This window comes from Episyrphus balteatus, chromosome 4 (assembly GCF_945859705.1).
Source record: "Episyrphus balteatus chromosome 4, idEpiBalt1.1, whole genome shotgun sequence".
NCBI classification, from domain to species: domain Eukaryota; kingdom Metazoa; phylum Arthropoda; class Insecta; order Diptera; family Syrphidae; genus Episyrphus; species Episyrphus balteatus.
The window spans coordinates 49,121,472-49,139,985 of NC_079137.1; the positions used below are offsets into that span (position 1 = coordinate 49,121,472).

General features: G+C 33.0%; 2 protein-coding genes and 1 long non-coding RNA gene across 3 annotated transcripts; 2 read left to right on the top strand and 1 right to left on the bottom strand.

Moving 5' to 3' along the window:
• Positions 1–2,523: 2,523 nt before the first annotated feature.
• On the top strand, positions 2,524–3,300 carry LOC129917890 (uncharacterized). Its single transcript, XR_008772894.1, has 3 exons — positions 2,524–2,647; positions 2,703–2,797; positions 3,075–3,300. It is a non-coding gene; the product is annotated as an uncharacterized LOC129917890 (long non-coding RNA).
• Positions 3,301–5,074: 1,774 nt separating this feature from the next.
• Positions 5,075–11,443, top strand: LOC129918236 (valine--tRNA ligase). The gene is made up of 6 exons (XM_055998648.1): positions 5,075–5,468; positions 5,535–5,702; positions 8,230–9,284; positions 9,344–9,551; positions 9,621–10,650; positions 10,720–11,443. Exons 1-6 carry the CDS (start codon positions 5,286–5,288, stop codon positions 11,220–11,222), a joined length of 3,147 nt encoding a protein of 1,048 aa, XP_055854623.1. The 5' UTR covers positions 5,075–5,285; the 3' UTR covers positions 11,223–11,443.
• Positions 11,428–17,469, bottom strand: LOC129918237 (origin recognition complex subunit 3). Its single transcript, XM_055998649.1, has 7 exons — positions 17,280–17,469; positions 16,912–17,206; positions 16,381–16,859; positions 16,191–16,316; positions 13,192–13,713; positions 12,574–13,130; positions 11,428–11,607 (listed from the first exon to the last, which is right to left on the bottom strand). The coding sequence occupies exons 1-7, from the start codon at positions 17,304–17,306 to the stop codon at positions 11,511–11,513; spliced, it is 2,103 nt and encodes a 700-aa protein (XP_055854624.1). The 5' UTR covers positions 17,307–17,469; the 3' UTR covers positions 11,428–11,510.
• Between the last annotated feature and the right edge of the window lie 1,045 nt (positions 17,470–18,514).

Consider the following 18,514-nt stretch of genomic DNA (forward strand, 5'->3'; position numbering starts at 1 on the left):
CATTTGTGGATAGACATTTGTGGATAGACATTTGTGGATGGACATTTGTCGATAGACATTTGTCGATAGACATTTGTGGATAGACATTTGTGGATAGACATTTGTGGATAGACATTTGTGGATAGACATTTGTGGATAGACATTTGTGGATAGACATTTGTGGATAGACATTTGTGGATAGACATTTGTGGATAGACATTTGTGGACAGACATTTAACGATAGACATTTGTCGATAGACATTTGTCGATAGACATTTGTGGATAGACATTTGTCGATAGACATTTGTGGATAGACATTTGTCGATAGACATTTGTGGATAGAAATTTGTCGATAGACATTTATCGATAGACATTTAAGGATAGACATTTGTCGATATACATTTGTCGATAGACATTTGTGGATAGACATTTGTGGATAGACATTTGTCGATAGACATTTGTGGATAGACATTTGTGGATAGACATTTGTGGATAGACATTTTTCGATAGACATTTGTGGATAGACATTTGTGGATAGACATTTGTCGATAGACATTTGTCGATAGACATTTGTCGATAGACATTTGTCGATAGACATTTGTGGATAGACATTTGTGGATAGACATTTGTGGATAGACATTTGTCGATAGACATTTGTGGATAGACATTTGTGGATAGACATTTGTGGATAGACATTTTTGGATAGACATTTGTCGATAGAGATTTGTGGATAGACATTTGTCGATAGCCATTTGTTGATAGACATTTGTCGATAGACATTTGTCGATAGACATTTGTCGATAGACATTTGTCGATAGACATTTGTCGATAGACATTTGTCGATAGACATTTGTCGATAGACATTTGTTGATAGACATTTGTCGATAGACATTTGTCGATAGACATTTGTCGATAGACATTTGTGGATAGACATTTGTGGATAGACATTTGTGGATAGACATTTGTCGATAGACATTTATCGATAGACATTTGTGGATAGACATTTGTCGATATACATTTGTCGATATACATTTGTGGATAGACATTTGTGGATAGACATTTGTGGATAGACATTTGTGGATAGACATTTGTGGATAGACATTTGTCGATAGACATTTGTGGATAGACATTTGTGGATAGACATTTAACGATAGACATTTGTCGATAGACATTTGTGGATAGACATTTGTGGATAGACATTTGTGGATAGACATTTGTGGATAGACATTTGTGGATAGACATTTGTGGATAGAAATTTGTCGATAGACATTTATCGATAGACATTTAAGGATAGACATTTGTCGATATACATTTGTCGATATACATTTGTGGATAGACATTTGTGGATAGACATTTGTGGATAGACATTTGTCGATAGACATTTGTGGATAGACATTTGTGGATAGACATTTGTCGATAGACATTTGTGGATAGACATTTGTGGATAGACATTTGTGGATAGACATTTGTCGATAGACATTTGTCGATAGACATTTGTGGATAGACATTTGTGGATAGACCTTTATGGATAGACATTTGTCGATAGACATTTGTAGATAGACATTTGTGGATAGACATTTGTGGATAGACATTTGTGGATAGACATTTGTGGATAGACATTTGTCGATAGACATTTGTTGATAGACATTTGTCGATAGACATTTGTCGATAGACATTTGTCGATAGACATTTGTCGATAGACATTTGTCGATAGACATTTGTCGATAGACATTTGTCGATAGACATTTGTCGATAGACATTTGTCGATAGGCATTTGTCGATAGACATTTGTCGATAGACATTTGTTGATAGACATTTGTCGATAGACATTTGTCGATAGACATTTGTCGATAGACATTTGTCGATAGACATTTGTCGATAGACATTTAACGATAGACATTTGTCGATAGACATTTGTCGATTTTTAGCGACTTTTGAAGCCAAGCATTTCTGAGTTGTGAAACGTAAATACTATTTTTACTATATAACAGCACTGGTCAAAACCTTGTGAAAAATAAAACCAGAAATAAATTGTCAACAAAAACTTAAATTCTATTATTCTTATTCGAAATCAGCTTAAATTACTTTACAAAAACTGTCATACCTATGAACTACCAGAAATCGTTTTAAAAACAAATGTATTTAAAAATAATGCTGTTGAAGTTCTTGCAACTGAGTATATTGAAGAAATCGAAAGTGATCTTTTTGTATGTGATTCAGAATAAATACTGAGTATTTTATTCCAAAAGATTTAAGAATTATCTATATATCTTAATACTTATTAACAATGAGACTGAATTTTTTTTTGTTTTACCTTTTTTTGTTTTTTGTTACTCTAGCCTTAAGTTTGTTGTTAAAGGCTTAGCTACATTCAACTTCAAAAAGTACAAAAGTGAAAAAATGTTTTGTCCTGTACCAACACACTGCGAAATTCTATCTCTTATCTCAGAAAAACAAAAGTAAAAGCTAAAAAGGTTTTAACTTTCACTTTTTGAAAATTTTTCACTTTTTGAAAACACCAACACATTCAAAGACGGAGTTAAAAAAAATGATAGCTAGATGTCGCTTATAAAGAAAAATTTTGATGAACACGCCTTGTTTTTGAAATTTGTTTTTTTGTTTTATGGGTAGCAAAAAATATGGAAGCCGAATATATCATCTCCAAAGCGTAAGTTTTTTGTTAATTATTTGTTTTATGGTATTTTAAACCTTAATATTTACAGATTATATAGTAAAAAATGGGTCACTGCAATGATAAAACAACTTCTCGTTATTAATGCCGAAAGCCAAGCCACTTCACCAGCCAGTTGCTCCGCGGGTAAGCTCTTCAAATCCATGGTATAAAAAGACAAGGTATGATCATTAGAGCCGCCATCTTACAAAATGGGGTAATAAGGTTTTGACGTTTGGCATTTGGCAAAGTCAAAAGCAAAAACAATTTCCAAGACAACAACAATTTCAATGGGCTGGGCTGTCAAAACCTTAAGTAGCCATAAGTTTTGACAGTTCTCGATACTGAGTTTTTTCTAATGATCATACCTTCTCTTTTTATACCATGCTTCAAATCAGAATTTCCCTTCATGCATTTTAATTAGGTACAACTTTTAGTTTCCGCAGAGTATGAATTGTGCAACCCAACCCTGAACCAGAATATCCCGGTGCATCCATTGGAATCCCGAAAATATGAAATCCAAAAGAATCTGCATCTATTCCAGTCGGTGTTTGACAAATTAATGTTACATGCTAATGCTTATGGAACGCGAAAAGAAAACCAATAAAAATGTTTGTGTGTAAAAATATTTTATTTATTACTATTTTGTATTTGTTTAGCTAAATTTTGTGAAATGTTGGTTTTAGAATTGTTTATTTTTGTTTCTTTCTTTGGCCCTTACCAATAATCAAAATTAAAGCTCAGTTAAATATTTAACTGAGCTTTAAATATTTTTCCATACCAATAACCAATTTAATAGTCAGGTTAAGGGTTAACGCCACGTTAATTTTATAGTTGGGAAACTGAACTATAAACGCGCGGTTAAATGTAAACGCACGGTTTGTACTGTCATTTGACAGCAAATTAATGAAAAAAAAAAAAAAAAAATTAATAAAGTTATTCAAAAATAAATTTTTGTTGAGCTTTATTTTACAATTTTTTTCTAGCGACTTCTAGCGACTTTTTGTCTCCAGAATTTCAGCCAATCTAGCGACTTTTAGGGGTTGGCCTAGCGACTTTTCATTTTAGCTTGTGGCAACACTGCCCACGACTCTCCGGTTGGATAATTTTTTGTTTTATCTTTTTTCTCTTTTGCACTCATTAGTTTTGAAAAGAGGCGCGCCTTTTGAGGATTCGTGTAATAGCTGACTATGATGAAAATCAAAGTATTATTTTTTATAATAGGTGTGTTTTTTTGTTTATCTATATAGATTTTGTGCAAAAAAACGACATCGAGATTTTTGAAATCAAAACAATTTACGTGTTAAAAACAACAAAAACTTTATCTGTATAGATTTTTGAAAAATCCAGATAATTATCCAGATTTTACTTTCTCTCGATAAAAACAGTAGTGCCAAGGTAGTTTAATTGTTGTGTTCATACAGAAATATCTGAAAATAGCGGTTTTTTATTATCACTTGATCCATTTAGATCATTACTTAAAATGTATTACAACAACTACATGAGATCTTGCAAGATCACGATTCATGATCCTGATGAAAAGCAAGATCACGATTCGTGATCCTGATGATAAACAAAAAAACACAGCTAATATTTTTTTTTTATTTTATTTTTTAGCGACGCGAAATACACAATTACGGCTATGATTTTTTTAGGTTGACGTTTCGTAAAATGTCATAATTGTGACCTATTCACAATGAAGTTTTATGTGTGTTCAGGCGATTTGACTTATGGTGTTTTCGTTTGGTAAAAAAATTAATTTATGTTTTGATCTTAAGGTATAACTACAGTAGCTGCGTTCCTTTGGAAATATTTATCTACTTTTTAGTACTTAAAGCTGCTTTGAACTACTTTTTCAGTATAGCAAAAGTACCAAACGAACGCAGCTAATGACCTAAAAAGTGATAATTTACAAAAGTAAAATTTTTTATTTCTTTGTAGCGCTATTTGGTTTGGAAAAAAACTACAGAAATTGTTTTTTAAACCGAAAAATAAGCTTTCTGCATCATTATTTTTAATTTTGCGCTCGGAAAAACTGTCACAAAATGAGTTTGAAAATGTGCACTTTTTGACTTTTTAGCCTGGTACGCTGCTCGCGCTAAATTTTAGCTCCCATACAAATTATCGAAAATTTTTAGCCAAGATAAAATGGATCCCATACAAGTTATCGATAACTTGTATGGGAATTTTATCTCAGCTAAATTTTAGCGCGAGCAGCGTACCAGGCTTTTGCAAAAAGTGGCCATTGTAGTTATACCTTACCTTAAAAGGAAATTCGAAGATATTTTCTGCGCCTTGCACCTTCGTGTATCTAGTCAAAAGCATTATGGCACCACCTTAATTCTCGAATTTCGAAAAACCCCTCAACACCATCCCTGTTATATTTTTTTTTTCTTCAAGAACTGTCACTGTCATAATTTTTTTTTTTCTTCTTTTCCACCTGACGAAAAGAACGTCGCGCATGCAGCGTGTCTCTCTTTGCACTTGATTCTGGAATTCGCTGACGACAACAAGGTTTTGGAGTCTTTTTGTAATTCAACATCCAAGTGTTAAACTTTTGTCTATTAACCAAAGTTGTCTGTCGTGGCATCTTTCTAAACATCTAAACTTAATCAAGAAATAAAAAAAGTAAACAATGCCACAAGAACCAGAAGCTCCTCCAACATCAGCAGCAGCAGTTAATGGTGGTGATGAACCACCAAAAACTGCCAAGCAATTGGAAAAAGAAGCTAAAAAAGCAGCAAAATTACAAAAACTTCAAGAAAAACTTGACAAAAAAGCTTCTGCTCCAGTTGCCGAGAAAAAAGAAAAACCCGAGGTAATTTACAAAAAGTGAAAGTCTTTCAAATACTTCATTGCCATTGTCTTGCCTTTTCTTTATTAGAAAAAAACTAAAGAAGTAAAAGAAGCTGCCGTCTATACTGCCAATACACCTGCAGGCGAAAAGAAAAACATCACGGACGCATTGCCCGATGCTTATAGCCCAGGCTATGTCGAAGCTGCTTGGTATAGTTGGTGGGAGAAGGAGGGATTCTTCAAGCCCGAGTATGGTGTAAGTATAAAATGTTAAATGAATAAATGTTGCGTCATGCTCCATTACTATGGAATGATTCATATGTAAATAGTTTTTATAACGTAAAATAGTTTTTAAGCTATGAATTACGGATAAACTATCTGATTTCCTGGTTGATACATTTTTAATAAATTTGCTGGGATGCAAGGAAATCAGCATCTTATTAGGATAGGAGGGTCGGTAAGAGAGTCGAATAGGTGTTGAAAAGAAAGAAGTGACAGCAGATCAAGGGCACTGCAGATGTTGGTGCAGTGTGGACTTAACCCTCCCAACCATACAAATCCGCGACTATTTTTAGATTCCCCCCATCCAGCGAGCTAACTGCCGTGATTCGCAAGCAGGCTGCGTCTCTGGAACTTAACATTCCTTACTTCTTTCAGTTAAACTGCCCAACACACAAAAACTTTCTAGGCCTTCGTTTATCATATCTTACTAATTAGAGGATGCTGATTCCGAAAACAACATTAGTTTTTTTCCTAGCAGCTCTAGTTTTTAAATCAGTCATACAAAAAAAGACATGCGAAGTTATACAAATTTGTTTTTTTGTTAACCCCTTGTAACCCAAGATCGTAAGTCATTCGATTGGTCTTTCCCTTAACCTATAAAATACGTATTTTTTTAAAAATTCAATAAATTCATTATTTAATTAGTTATTTCGATATTTAGGGTGTTAAAAAATAAGTTTAAACAATTTATTTTTATATAGAAATGATAAAATTCAAACAAAAAACTATCAAATATTTATTTTTAGGTACTTCCCTAAAATCGAAAAATAAAACCCCGTTGTTTTATCCAGAAAAACTATTTTTTCTGAATTTCGTAGTTTTTTTATTTATTTATTTATGGCGTACTATTTTGATAAAGCAATACTTAAAAAACTTAACTTAAAAGAAAAAATAGTTTGTACAGCTTTTGTGCGATCTTTTTTGGTAAGTTACAAAAATTACATATGGGGCTACAAAACAAAGGGTTAATTTTTTTTTGTTTGTATTTTTATTTATTTACTGAATCGAAATAGGTACATTGCTTTCGACATAATTTTTTCCAACAAAACTTTAAAAACGCATGTGATAAGAAAAAACTAAAAAAAATAGTATGCAATTACCCCCAAAATGTAAAAATGAAAATATCTAAAAAAAGAAATAGAAGAGAACCAGGGTGATTTTTAGGCTTAATTAACCCAAATACATTATTTTGATATAGTTATTTATAAAGGCCTTCGCCATTTATTTCTCTTTTTAACATTTTTTTAAGTACAAGTAAACATTTAATCATATAATTCAAAGTTTTTCTTTCAAATTTAAAAATAGTTTCTGAGGTTTTTATAGATTCTGGAAGGCTGTTGAATGTTGGTAATCCGATATACTGCATTGTTCTCTGTACTCTTGTTGTTCGTACTCGTTGAATTCTTAACTCATGTATGTTTCTTAAATTGTCTAATGTCGAATTTCTTGGAACAAAAAAAAAAATCGAATTAAAATCGATCTCAATGCGTTTTACGTGTCGTTGACAATATTTCGAGCATGTTTGACAAAAGGAATGCGGCATAAGATAATCACAACAAAAACATTACTGTTAAAAAAAGAGCCAAGCTCTCCTATGTTGAAATTATGCTGGTACAAAAAGTACGGAGATGTAAAAGTGTACCAAGTTCTAAAGTTTGGCTTCAAATTCAATAAAATTTTGATTGTTCTTCTGACAATTTTTCTTTTAATTACCGATTTTTTAAGTTATTTCAAAAATTGACAAGTAAACAATCAAAATTTTATTGATAAGAATTTGAACCCAAACTTTAGAACTTGGTACACTTTTACATCTCAGTACTTTTTGTACCAGCATAATTTCAACATAGGAAAGCTTGGCTCTTTTTTTTAACAGAAATGTATTTGTTGTGGTTTCACTACTTTTTGCAAGGTATGGCTGTTGAATTGAAAATTTCTTTATTTGATGAAAATTCAGTGAAAATGGGCGGTTGCCACGCCCCCAAATTTCTCAAATTTTAAATTTGTTCCTTTGTATAAACTACCATCTCTACCATTCTACCAAATTTCAAGATTCTACGATAATCAGAAGTGCTCTATAATATTTGATGAAAATTCATCTGAACCCGGTGCTTTGTTGTTTTTCGACGCTTGTAATGCCAATTTGATCTCGCAAGCTATAATTCCAGAGTCCAGTATTTCCTATGATAAAATGTGCTGCCGAACTGGAATGAGCTAGCTTGATTGTGGTCATTTCTTAGAAGTTTTTCTTCAGATTTATAAGCTCTATGGGAATTGTTGAATTTTGAATGTCCTTCTTGTTTATTTCTTTCACTTCTAGAATTCTGACGCATTCTTGCAACCAGAGATACTATTTGCAATATTTTCTGCATGTGTTTATCGTTTAGTTTTGGACAGTTATTTTTATTCTTTTTTTAATTTATCCGACAACTTCCTTTACCGATTGTCAACTTATTTTATAACAAACTCATTTTGATTTTTCTCAATTAACTTCTTCCAAACAGCGTAAATCTATTTCCGAACCAAATCCAAAAGGAAAGTTCGTCATGGTAATTCCACCACCCAATGTGACTGGATCTTTGCATTTGGGTCATGCACTCACTAATGCAATTGAAGATGCCATCACTCGTTACCATCGCATGAAAGGTTACACAACTTTATGGGTGCCCGGATGTGATCATGCAGGAATTGCTACCCAAGTTGTGGTCGAGAAGAAATTGTGGCGCGAGGAGAAGCTTAGTCGACATGATCTGGGTCGTGAGAAGTTTATTGAAAAGATCTGGGATTGGCGTCGCGAAAAGGGTGATCGCATCTATGACCAACTCAAGTGCTTGGGGTCGTCATACGACTGGAGCCGTGTAGCATTCACTATGGATCCAAAACTATGCCGTGCAGTTACCGAAGCATTTGTTCGTCTTCACGAAGATGGCAGCATTTACAGAAGTTCCAGGCTCGTTAATTGGTCGTGTGCTCTGCGATCGGCTATTTCAGATATCGAGGTCGATAAAATTGACATTCCCGGACGTACATTCTTCAATATTCCCGGCTACACCGATAAGGTTGAATTTGGGGTGTTGATTAAATTTGCCTACAAAGTAGAAGGTTCAGATGATGAAATTATTGTCGCTACCACACGTATAGAGACTATGTTGGGTGATACGGCCGTTGCTGTGCATCCTAGCGATGAACGATTCAAGCATTTGCATGGCAAATTTGTTACACATCCATTCTCTGATCGCAAATTGCCAATTGTTTGTGATGAATTTGTGGAAATGCATTTCGGAACTGGTGCTGTTAAAATTACTCCAGCTCATGATCCTAATGATTATGAGGTTGGCAAACGTCAGGGATTACCATTCATCACGATTTTTAACGATGATGGGTATATTGTTGGGGATTATGGTGAATTCACAGGAATGAAGAGATTCGATTGCCGCAAAAAGATTCTGGAGAAATTGAAGGAATTGGGATTGTACAGGGACACCGTCAACAATCCAATGGTGGTACCTTTCTGCAGTCGTTCAAAGGATGTCGTTGAACCTATGATTAAGCCACAATGGTAAGAATAAAGTGTGCTTGTTACTTAATAAGATAAATGAGACTTATTTTATTTTGAAGGTACGTCAAGTGTGATGATATGGCAGCTGCTGCAACTGATGCCGTCAAAAAGGGTGAACTAAAAATTATTCCAGAACATCATACGAAAATCTGGTACCACTGGATGGATGGAATTCGTGATTGGTGTGTTTCACGCCAGCTTTGGTGGGGTCATCGTATTCCAGCTTACTTTGTTACATTCACTGATTCCAGTATCAAAGGTGCTATAGTAAGTTTTTTTTTTAACACATTTCCTTCTTTCACAAAAAATATATATAAAAACAACTTTCATTGTTAGAGTGACGATGAAGATTATTGGATTGTAGCTCGTAGCAAAGAAGAAGCTCTTGCTAAAGCAGCTTCTAAATTCAAAGTCGATGCTAGTAAAATCATTCTTAACCAAGATGAAGATGTCCTAGACACATGGTTCAGTTCGGGACTATTTCCGTTCTCTGTATTTGGCTGGCCAGATAACACTGACGATATGCAGGCATTCTATCCAACATCTCTCCTTGAAACTGGTCATGATATTTTGTTCTTCTGGGTAGCACGTATGGTGTTCTTTGGACAAAAGCTTTTAGGTAAGCTCCCATTCAAAGAGGTCTACATGCATCCAATGGTTCGTGACGCACATGGTCGTAAAATGTCAAAGAGTTTGGGTAATGTAATTGATCCGATCGATGTCATTCGTGGTATCAGTCTGGAGGGATTACACGAACAATTGCTCACATCGAATTTGGACCCAAGAGAAATCGAAAGAGCCAAGGCTGGTCAGAAACAAGATTTTCCCAATGGAATACCAGAGTGTGGAACTGATGCGTTACGATTTGCACTATGTGCATACATTACTCAAGCTCGTGACATCAATTTGGATATCCAGCGTGTCCAAGGTTATCGATTCTTCTGCAATAAGCTGTGGAATGCAACGAAATTTGCCCTCATGTACTTTGGTGGTGATGAAAAATATACCGCTGACATTAGTCTAACTGGAAAGGAGAACAACATGGATGTTTGGATTTTGTCTAGATTAGCTGCAGCTATTGAAGCATGCAATGCAGGATTCGAAAGTTATGAATTTGCTACAGCAACAAGTGCTTGTTATAGCTTTTGGTTGTATGATCTTTGTGATGTGTACTTGGAGTGCTTGAAACCGATTTTCCAAAATGGAACTGATGACCAAAAAGCATCAGCACGTAAAGCGCTTTACACTTGTCTTGATCTTGGTCTGCGAATTATATCACCATTTATGCCTTTTATATCAGAGGAGTTGTATCAGAGACTGCCACGTTTGGAGGAAACCCCAAGTATATGTGTGGCTTCATATCCAGGTAAGAAGTTTTGCATGACTTTCAGATAAATAAGTTTTTTTATTTCATTTCTTATTTTGTTTTTTTAAGAAAACACATCCTGGCGCAATGAACAAGTTGAACGTGAAGTTGACTTCATGCAGAAAGCAGCTCGTATTATACGTTCAGCTCGTAGTGACTATAATCTTCCAAATAAAACAAAAACTGAAGCATTTATTGTCTGTACGGATTCTCAGCCAAATGATATACTCAAAAAGTATGCAAGCGATCTAACAACAGTTTCATTTTGTTCGAAAATCAATTTTGACACTGAACCAGCACAAGGATGTGCTATTCTAACTGTTTCGGGTCAATGTGAGGTGCATTTGTTACTTAAGGGTTTAATTGAAGCTGACAAGGAAATAACCAAGCTTGAGAAGAAGAAAGTTCAACTTGAACAAACTGTTAGTAAATTGAATCAAGCCATGTCAGCTGCTGATTATAATACAAAAGTTCCAGCCGATGTCCAAACAGCAAATACTGATAAACTAACTGAATCTTCAAATGAAATTCAAAGAATTACTTCAGCCATTGAGACTTTGAAATTGATGTAGATTTGAGAAAAAAAAACAAACAGAATTCTTACACAAAAAAGATTAACTTATTTTAAACCATATTGATATCAATTTTTAAAAGTATTTGAATATTTGAATAGTTAGTTGATTTTTCCTAGCGTATATTGTCGTCACAAAAAGCTTTGTTTTTTCATCACAAATGAAAATATAGTATAACAGAAAGAATAAATAAAACCAGAACAAATTCAATGAAAACTTAATACGTTTTTTTTATTTAAATATTGAAATAAATAGAACAAAATAATGCAGCGAGGATGGTTAATGCAGTTACCACGTTAAACGCGTAACGTGATCTGTTTTTCGTTTGGATGTTTTTATATAACCCAAAAACTGTAGCTCTGCAACAGCACGTGTAAAACGGGCTCTGAAAAAAGAATAAATAAAATGTATGAAGTTGTGAAAATTAAAAAAGTAAAAATGATGATAAATAATGAACCCTTGTCATGAGGAACTCGAGAAACTGTGGATTATTTGTCCAAGGGATTCGAACTACTGTAAAGAAAACTGTACCTCACAAAACTGGGGGGTCATTCCTTAATTCTATTATCGAAGAACTATTACGACGAAGGTTTGATTCCCGTAACTTCAATAATCATTATTGTCGCAAACGATATCGTCATTTTTGCTTTCCGTAACTCGATTATCACCGTGAAAACGATTGTGCTTGTGATTTTTGGACGATAGCTAAATAGGTATCGTCCTGAGTAAATTTGTAAACAAAATTTATCAATTTATAGATACTGTTTAACCACAAACAAAATTGTCTGAATTTAAAAAAAGCAAAACTGTATAAAGATCTCGTATGATAAAAAAGATGTTACAGATTTTGAAGCTACTGTGTTTATTTTCGATGCAATAATTCGTTAGTGAAATATTGCTTCAATACCAGCTAACGATTCAAAACATTTTTTTTATGTGTATTTTTTGATCAAAATCGTAGTAGCCGTTTTGAAAAAAAAAAACAATTTTTATCATTTTGTTCATATCGTATATCGTAAGTATCGTTAATTTTTCTCAAAAACAAAATTTCAATTTCACATCTAGGGAATCACTAAAAACCCTCAAATTACGAAGCTGTAAGAAAATTACATTATACAGGTTTATAAAAAGTAGATTTTGATGATAACTCCCGGAAAATTAAGTTTCTTTTAGAATATTTTATCCTTCGGCATTTATTTTACCATGCGATCGTGAATATTCCTCGGAATTTATTTCCAGGGAATATTAAGTCGATTTAAATTGCATCTTGGATAATTGAATGTCTCTTAAAAATTTTATAGCTAAAATTAAGAAAAAACTTAATTTAGAAACTAAAAAAAAAAATACTTACTGAATTTCTGGATCCACTTGTTCCTGATCTTCTTCGCTATAATCCAAAACCGATCGAAACGATTGCAACCAATCAAAAAGATTTATCATCTTTCCACACTCCAAATGCAACTTATACGCCACCGATAAATCAGGTAATGTAGGTACCATTGACAAATTACTATCCAACTCACAACATTTACACTGCAAATAGTAATGAGGATTATTCAAGGCCATATGCAAAGCCGCTCTCGGTGCTCCAATTATATTCCTTCGAACATTAGCAATATCGGAGAAAACAAATAACTCATACAATGGTGGTGCTTTTGTTAATGGTTTCAAGCATTCTTCAACAATTTGAGTTTTAATATACTCTAGTGTTTCATTTACAGATCTTGTAAAATCTGAAATTGGTTTTTCTTGTTTGGACATTTGTAGGAGTTTTTCTTTCAAGTCTTGACGACTCATTTGCTTGAGATCATTTTCAGTTGTTATCGCTGACGTCGATTTTGTTTGTTGTTTAACTTCCATGCCAGCCATTACAACTTTTGTGAGAAGTTCTTTAAGACAATCAAGTTTCTGTAATTGAAAAGTAATCATTTATAACATATTTCAACATCTATTCAAAAGACAAACCTACTTCATTAATTTTTGGACGAAATGTTTCGCTCAAATCTAAATCTTGATCGTTAGCGTTGATAAAATCAATTGTTGTGGTAATTGCTCTCGATACATTTGCAACAAACTCATCTTTTGACATAAATGCAAGCATTTGCCATGATTCTTTGAATTCAGCTGTCTCGGTTATATCTTTCGATAAACAACTGGAGTATAGTTCACGTTGGAGTTTTCCCATTGGAGATTTGGGAAGGTCTTGAACCAAAACAGTTAGAAATTCAAGAAACGCTCGAAAGTAGATAAAATGCAAATGACAATCTCGGAGGAGTTTTGGTAGTTTCTTCTTAAGATACCCATCGTCGGTGAGTATGGCTATAATCGATTGGCAATCATTCAAAGACTCCACATACGGTCGAAAGGATAGAAGATGACGAATGGTTTCCATGTCTTCGTGGGTAAGATATTTTATCATTTTGAGAGATGAAAAATAGGAGGTGCAAAGCGCATAAGCGTTTCCTTGGAAAAAGTGTTCCATTAGGCAATACTAAATAATGATAAATTGTTAGTGGATTTATGATAAAATTAACAAATCGCTGGCTGAGAATTATAATGTTGCGTTCAACGGCTTTCAGGATAAATTTAAAAAATTTAACATTATAATAAGATTCCATGTTGTTCAAATTTGAACATAGAACCATTTGACACATTTTCTTCAAACACAAAATATATGGAATCTTATGGAATTAATTAAATAAAAATAACAGATCTTTTTATGTTTTTGCTGGTATAGAACAACAGGGCTTTTGCTTAACAACAAAGGCCTTTTTATCTCGTTCTGTACTTCAAAACCCAAAATATGTATGTATTATCCAACTAAAGCTTTACAGTAATTCATTCAAGTTACCTAGACATCTGAAAGGAATTTTAATTCGAGGCTTAAATAAAATCTTTTAGAGTAATCGTCTCTTTCACGCCAAGAGTTGGAATTGATTTTTTGGAAAGTTAATTTTCAAAATCGAGATTGGAAATTTTCTCTAAAACTAAAAGAAACACTTAAGTTTTCTTAACTCAAATGAAAACTCAAATCAAAACTCAAGAGTACCAAAAAGGTGCCTTTGGAAGTAAATTTATTTACCTTATACACGGAGACAAATAAGGCACTAAAAATCAAGATTTCTTCTTAAATTTTTATCATCTTAAAATCATAAAATTTTAAATAAATATAATTAGAATCCGTTATACTCTGTTAAAACCAAAATGATTTTAATTCATTTAAATACGAATTTATTTTAAAAAAAAATGAAGTGTTCCTGCTAAGAATGAAATGATTTCTCATTAACTTTTTGTGCATTCGTATTGAAATTAAAAGATTAAACAAAAATAAAAGGTTGTTCAACTTAATTTTAAATGATTCTTTTCTTTCAATTTTAATTGGGCATACATTTTGCGGCGGATATGCTTTATTAAGGTGTAAGAAATTAAGACAAATTTCATTTGTTTTAAGCATGTCGTTTTTCTACGTGTACAATGTACATTTTCCAACATAAACAGAAATTATTGTTTTCTTTAAGTGCAAGTACGTTATTTGTGGCATTTTTGCTTTTATTTAAAATAGAATATTTAAAAAGGAGGGAAAGATTTTTTTGACCTATAAAATTCAAATAAGTCAAATAAAATTCTATAATTGGCAAAAAATGCATTTATTAAGTAAAAAAAAAAACAGCTTATTATTCCTTTCATATTTCAAATTTTTCATATTTCAACCACTTGCTTCTGCTACTAAAATCGAAACTTAAGCCGATTAAATGATTTATATTTCACAAATAAACATAAAATGGCATAATATGTGTGTGTGAATATCTGTGTAAATCCGTCCTAGTCCGTTTTATTGGAGTTTATTTGAGGAAAAAGTAGCGACTGCAGATCGAATTTTTGGTTGTTTGGAATTCGACATTAGATTTTTTCCATAAAAAAAAAAAACATTTCGATATCAAATAATTCAGCAACCAGATTTGCAAGAAACTTTTGGTTTTCAGTTATGAATAGTGTTAAAGAGCCCTTTCTTTTGATGTATCACTTGATGGCTTTTGAGGACTTTTTTGAAAATGTCAATTTTTTAGGCAAGGGGTTAACCTTGATTTTTTAACGAAAATCTTTAAAAAAATAGATTTGTAATTTTTGTACTTAAATGTATAGGCCTGCTCATTGTGAACTTATATCTGTAAACCAAAACTTGTTTCGAGACCTTGATGCGAAAATATCTGCTTTTGAATGTAAGAAATGCAAATAATTCAGCAACCAGACGTCCAAGAAAATTTTGGTTTTCACTTATGAATAGAGCTTAAAGAGGCCTTTCTTTTAATAAATTTGAAATTAGGAAGAGATGAATCTTGTTTATATAAAGTGTATACTTTCTTAAGATAACGCAAAAAAAAAGGCAAAGTTAGGAAATTCCGTTCCCTGTTGATAAGTCTCTTCACTGTATAACACAAAACCTAATTTAAATAAGATGAAAGCCTATTTAACGATGAAAGTCACTATTTTTGCATATAAAACCTGTTCATTTCATGTAAGCTCTTTAGAGCTGTTTGCTGAAACGAAACTAAAGGATTTAAGTTCTATATAAAACCTTATGTGAGAGTTTACGCAGAGGAAAAAGTGGGGAATAAGATTTTATGTTCTACTTAAATATTTGACTTTGGTTTCATCAAATGGGTCTAACAACTATAAGGTTCTAAGTTGAACACAGAACCTTTTTCATAATTTTTTACAAACTTTTTCATAAAGTCATTTTTTTTAAATGTTCATACAATCCTCTTTTGTTATGGAATTAAGGATTTTTTCATGATTGTATGACTTTTTTAGAGTTCTTTATAAGATTGCATCAGTACTTTAACTATTGTAACTTTTTTATTCAAAAACTAACCTTAAAACAATTTGAGATTGGTTTTCTAAAAACTAAGATGAATTTACATATACAACCTATAATTCTCAGCCAGCGAAATGTGAGTGATACCTCACCTTGAATCCTTGTATAAACCCATTTATTGAGAAATCGTAAAACAAGAATATATGGGTTAAAAACTTAAAGGCTTTACCCGATAAATGAACTGAATGCTTTGGCGATAGGATGACTTTTTCAAGAATCTACAGGATAGGAAGGAATTTAAATTTTTTAAATACATTTTAGAATATCAATCAAATTGTTTACCTCATTTAACCCCACTGGAGCAGCTTGTGTTTGAAAGATCTTTAATCTGATCTTGCTAGTCACATGATACGGCAATGTACTGTGCAATGCTGAAACAGCTGTTGCTACTCCCAAAATTAAAACAATTGGAACCTTTGAGCAATACGAACTCAGAATCAAAATAAAATCTTGAAGTATTTTCCCATTGAAACACTCAAAATCAGGCAGAATAACAACCAAAGTCGATTCGGGTTGGGAACTTTTGTGCCATTCGGCAAGAACTTGCATCGTGCATTGTGATCGTCGCAATCGTTTGTGATCTCTATCTTCTTCGTCTTCTTCGAATGGTTCTTCAACAAAACCATAAACCATTGTTTCAACAGCTGCCTTGACACTGGAACAGTCTCGCGATTGAATGACACAAACACTCGCCGAGAGTTCTTCCCTAATACGTTGCGATAGAGTTTCGAATTGTTCATGGTGATCCGGTTGATTTATTCCTAAAGAATTTAGGTTTGGATATGGAAATTGATCTTACTGATTATAACTTACCAGTTAGAAGAGCAGCAGCTGGTAAAATATTCTTCACCGAACTACTATCACTATTGTACGCTTTTCCAATATGATCAACTAAATCTTTGAGGGTTTTTGAATAACTTTCGCGTTGCAAAGTTTCAATGTCGGTTAGAAAGTTTGACCAAGTTTGCGAATAAGTTTTATAAAAAGGTTGATCGGTAATTTCTTTGCCAAGGAGTGAAGATGCTACAGATTGTTTGGAGGAAGATTTCTTTGATTTTGTTGTTCCTTTTTCGGCGCGAGTTGCACCATTTTTGAATACAAAACATCCCTTGTAAAGTAAAAAATATTTTTTATTTTTTAAGAAATTTAACATTAATTATTATAATAAAGCAAAATAATACTTTTGAAACTGATATTGTAGAATCCATTTTTTTTTTTTTAATTTGTATGATAAATCAGTTTTTAATTCATTTATAATTTTAATAAAAACAAAAAATGTTTGGCTTGCAGAAATGTTTCGAACGATCGTGGCAGTTGATTTGTGTGTTGCAATTTTGTTGTTGTTGTTGCTGTTTTTATTTTTGACAGAAAGATTTGGACATTAGTGTACAAACGAGCGTTCCCCATTATATAAAAAAATTGTAAAACAGTTTTGTTATGGTATGTACCTACTAGGTAAATATCTGTGAGTGAAAAGTATAAAGGCTTGGCCACACCGGAGGGTATGCGGTAGCGGTACGGGTAGAGGTAACGGTACTTGTATGAAAAAAATTCCAAACTGACATATCAACGTTCAGATGTGGAATTTTTTTCATACAAATATCGTTACCGCTACCCGTACCTCTACCGCATACCCTCCGGTGTGGCCAAGCCTTAAAGGTTTTGACACATCATGCTATAAAGCCTAGTACGCAGGTGAAGCGAAACGAAGAATTTTGAAGTCTCCAAAGTCAACAGCGAACATGTTAATAAAAAAATACCATCGGGCTTATAGGAAAGTAAAAATAATAAAAATACAAATAAAAAAAATTCAAGAAAAAACATCAGAAAATACCTAAGTAGTTTTAAGCCTTAACTACATTGGCTCAAAAAGTGAAAAAGTACAAAAGTGAAAATTTTCAAACGCATTTTTGTATGGTTTTTCGGGCTAGAAAATTAAAACAAATGATACAGAATGATTATTTTTTCGTCCAAAAATCAATTTGTAAACTATCTTTTACAAAAAAAATCCGCTAGCGAGAAAAAAAATATTTTCACTTTTGTACTTTTTCAAAAAGTGGTGAATGTAGTTAAGCCTTTACGCAAAAACAAAACAAATAAAGGATTGGCCAAACCGGAGGGTATGCGGTAGCGGTACGAGTAGTGGTAACGATATTTGTATTAAAAAAAATTCCACATCTGAACGTTGATGTGTCAGTTTGAAATTATTTTCATACAGTACCCGTACCGCTATCGCACCCTTTGCTGTGGCCAAGCTTTTAATTGTTGTTTTGTTATGTTATGTACCTACTATATGTGAATTTCTCTGAGTGAGAAGTATTACTTCAATAGCGTCTACATGCGTACACACCGTAATTCTTAATTGTTTTAAATTACCGACGAAAAACGCTCAAAAAGGGAATAACCCAGCACACCA

Coding starts and splice junctions, on each gene's coding strand:
- LOC129918236 (XM_055998648.1), top strand. CDS start 5,286: ATGCCACAAGAACCAGAAGCTCCTCCAACATCAGCAGCAGCAGTTAAT. Junction 9,552..9,620: donor CCAGTATCAAAGGTGCTATA/GTAAGTTTTTTT, acceptor TTTCATTGTTAG/AGTGACGATGAAGATTATTG. Junction 10,651..10,719: donor ATGTGTGGCTTCATATCCAG/GTAAGAAGTTTT, acceptor TGTTTTTTTAAG/AAAACACATCCTGGCGCAAT.
- LOC129918237 (XM_055998649.1), bottom strand. CDS start 17,306: ATGGATTCTACAATATCAGTTTCAAAA. Junction 17,207..17,279: donor CTACAATATCAGTTTCAAAA/GTATTATTTTGC, acceptor TTACTTTACAAG/GGATGTTTTGTATTCAAAAA. Junction 13,131..13,191: donor TTCGTCCAAAAATTAATGAA/GTAGGTTTGTCT, acceptor TTTCAATTACAG/AAACTTGATTGTCTTAAAGA.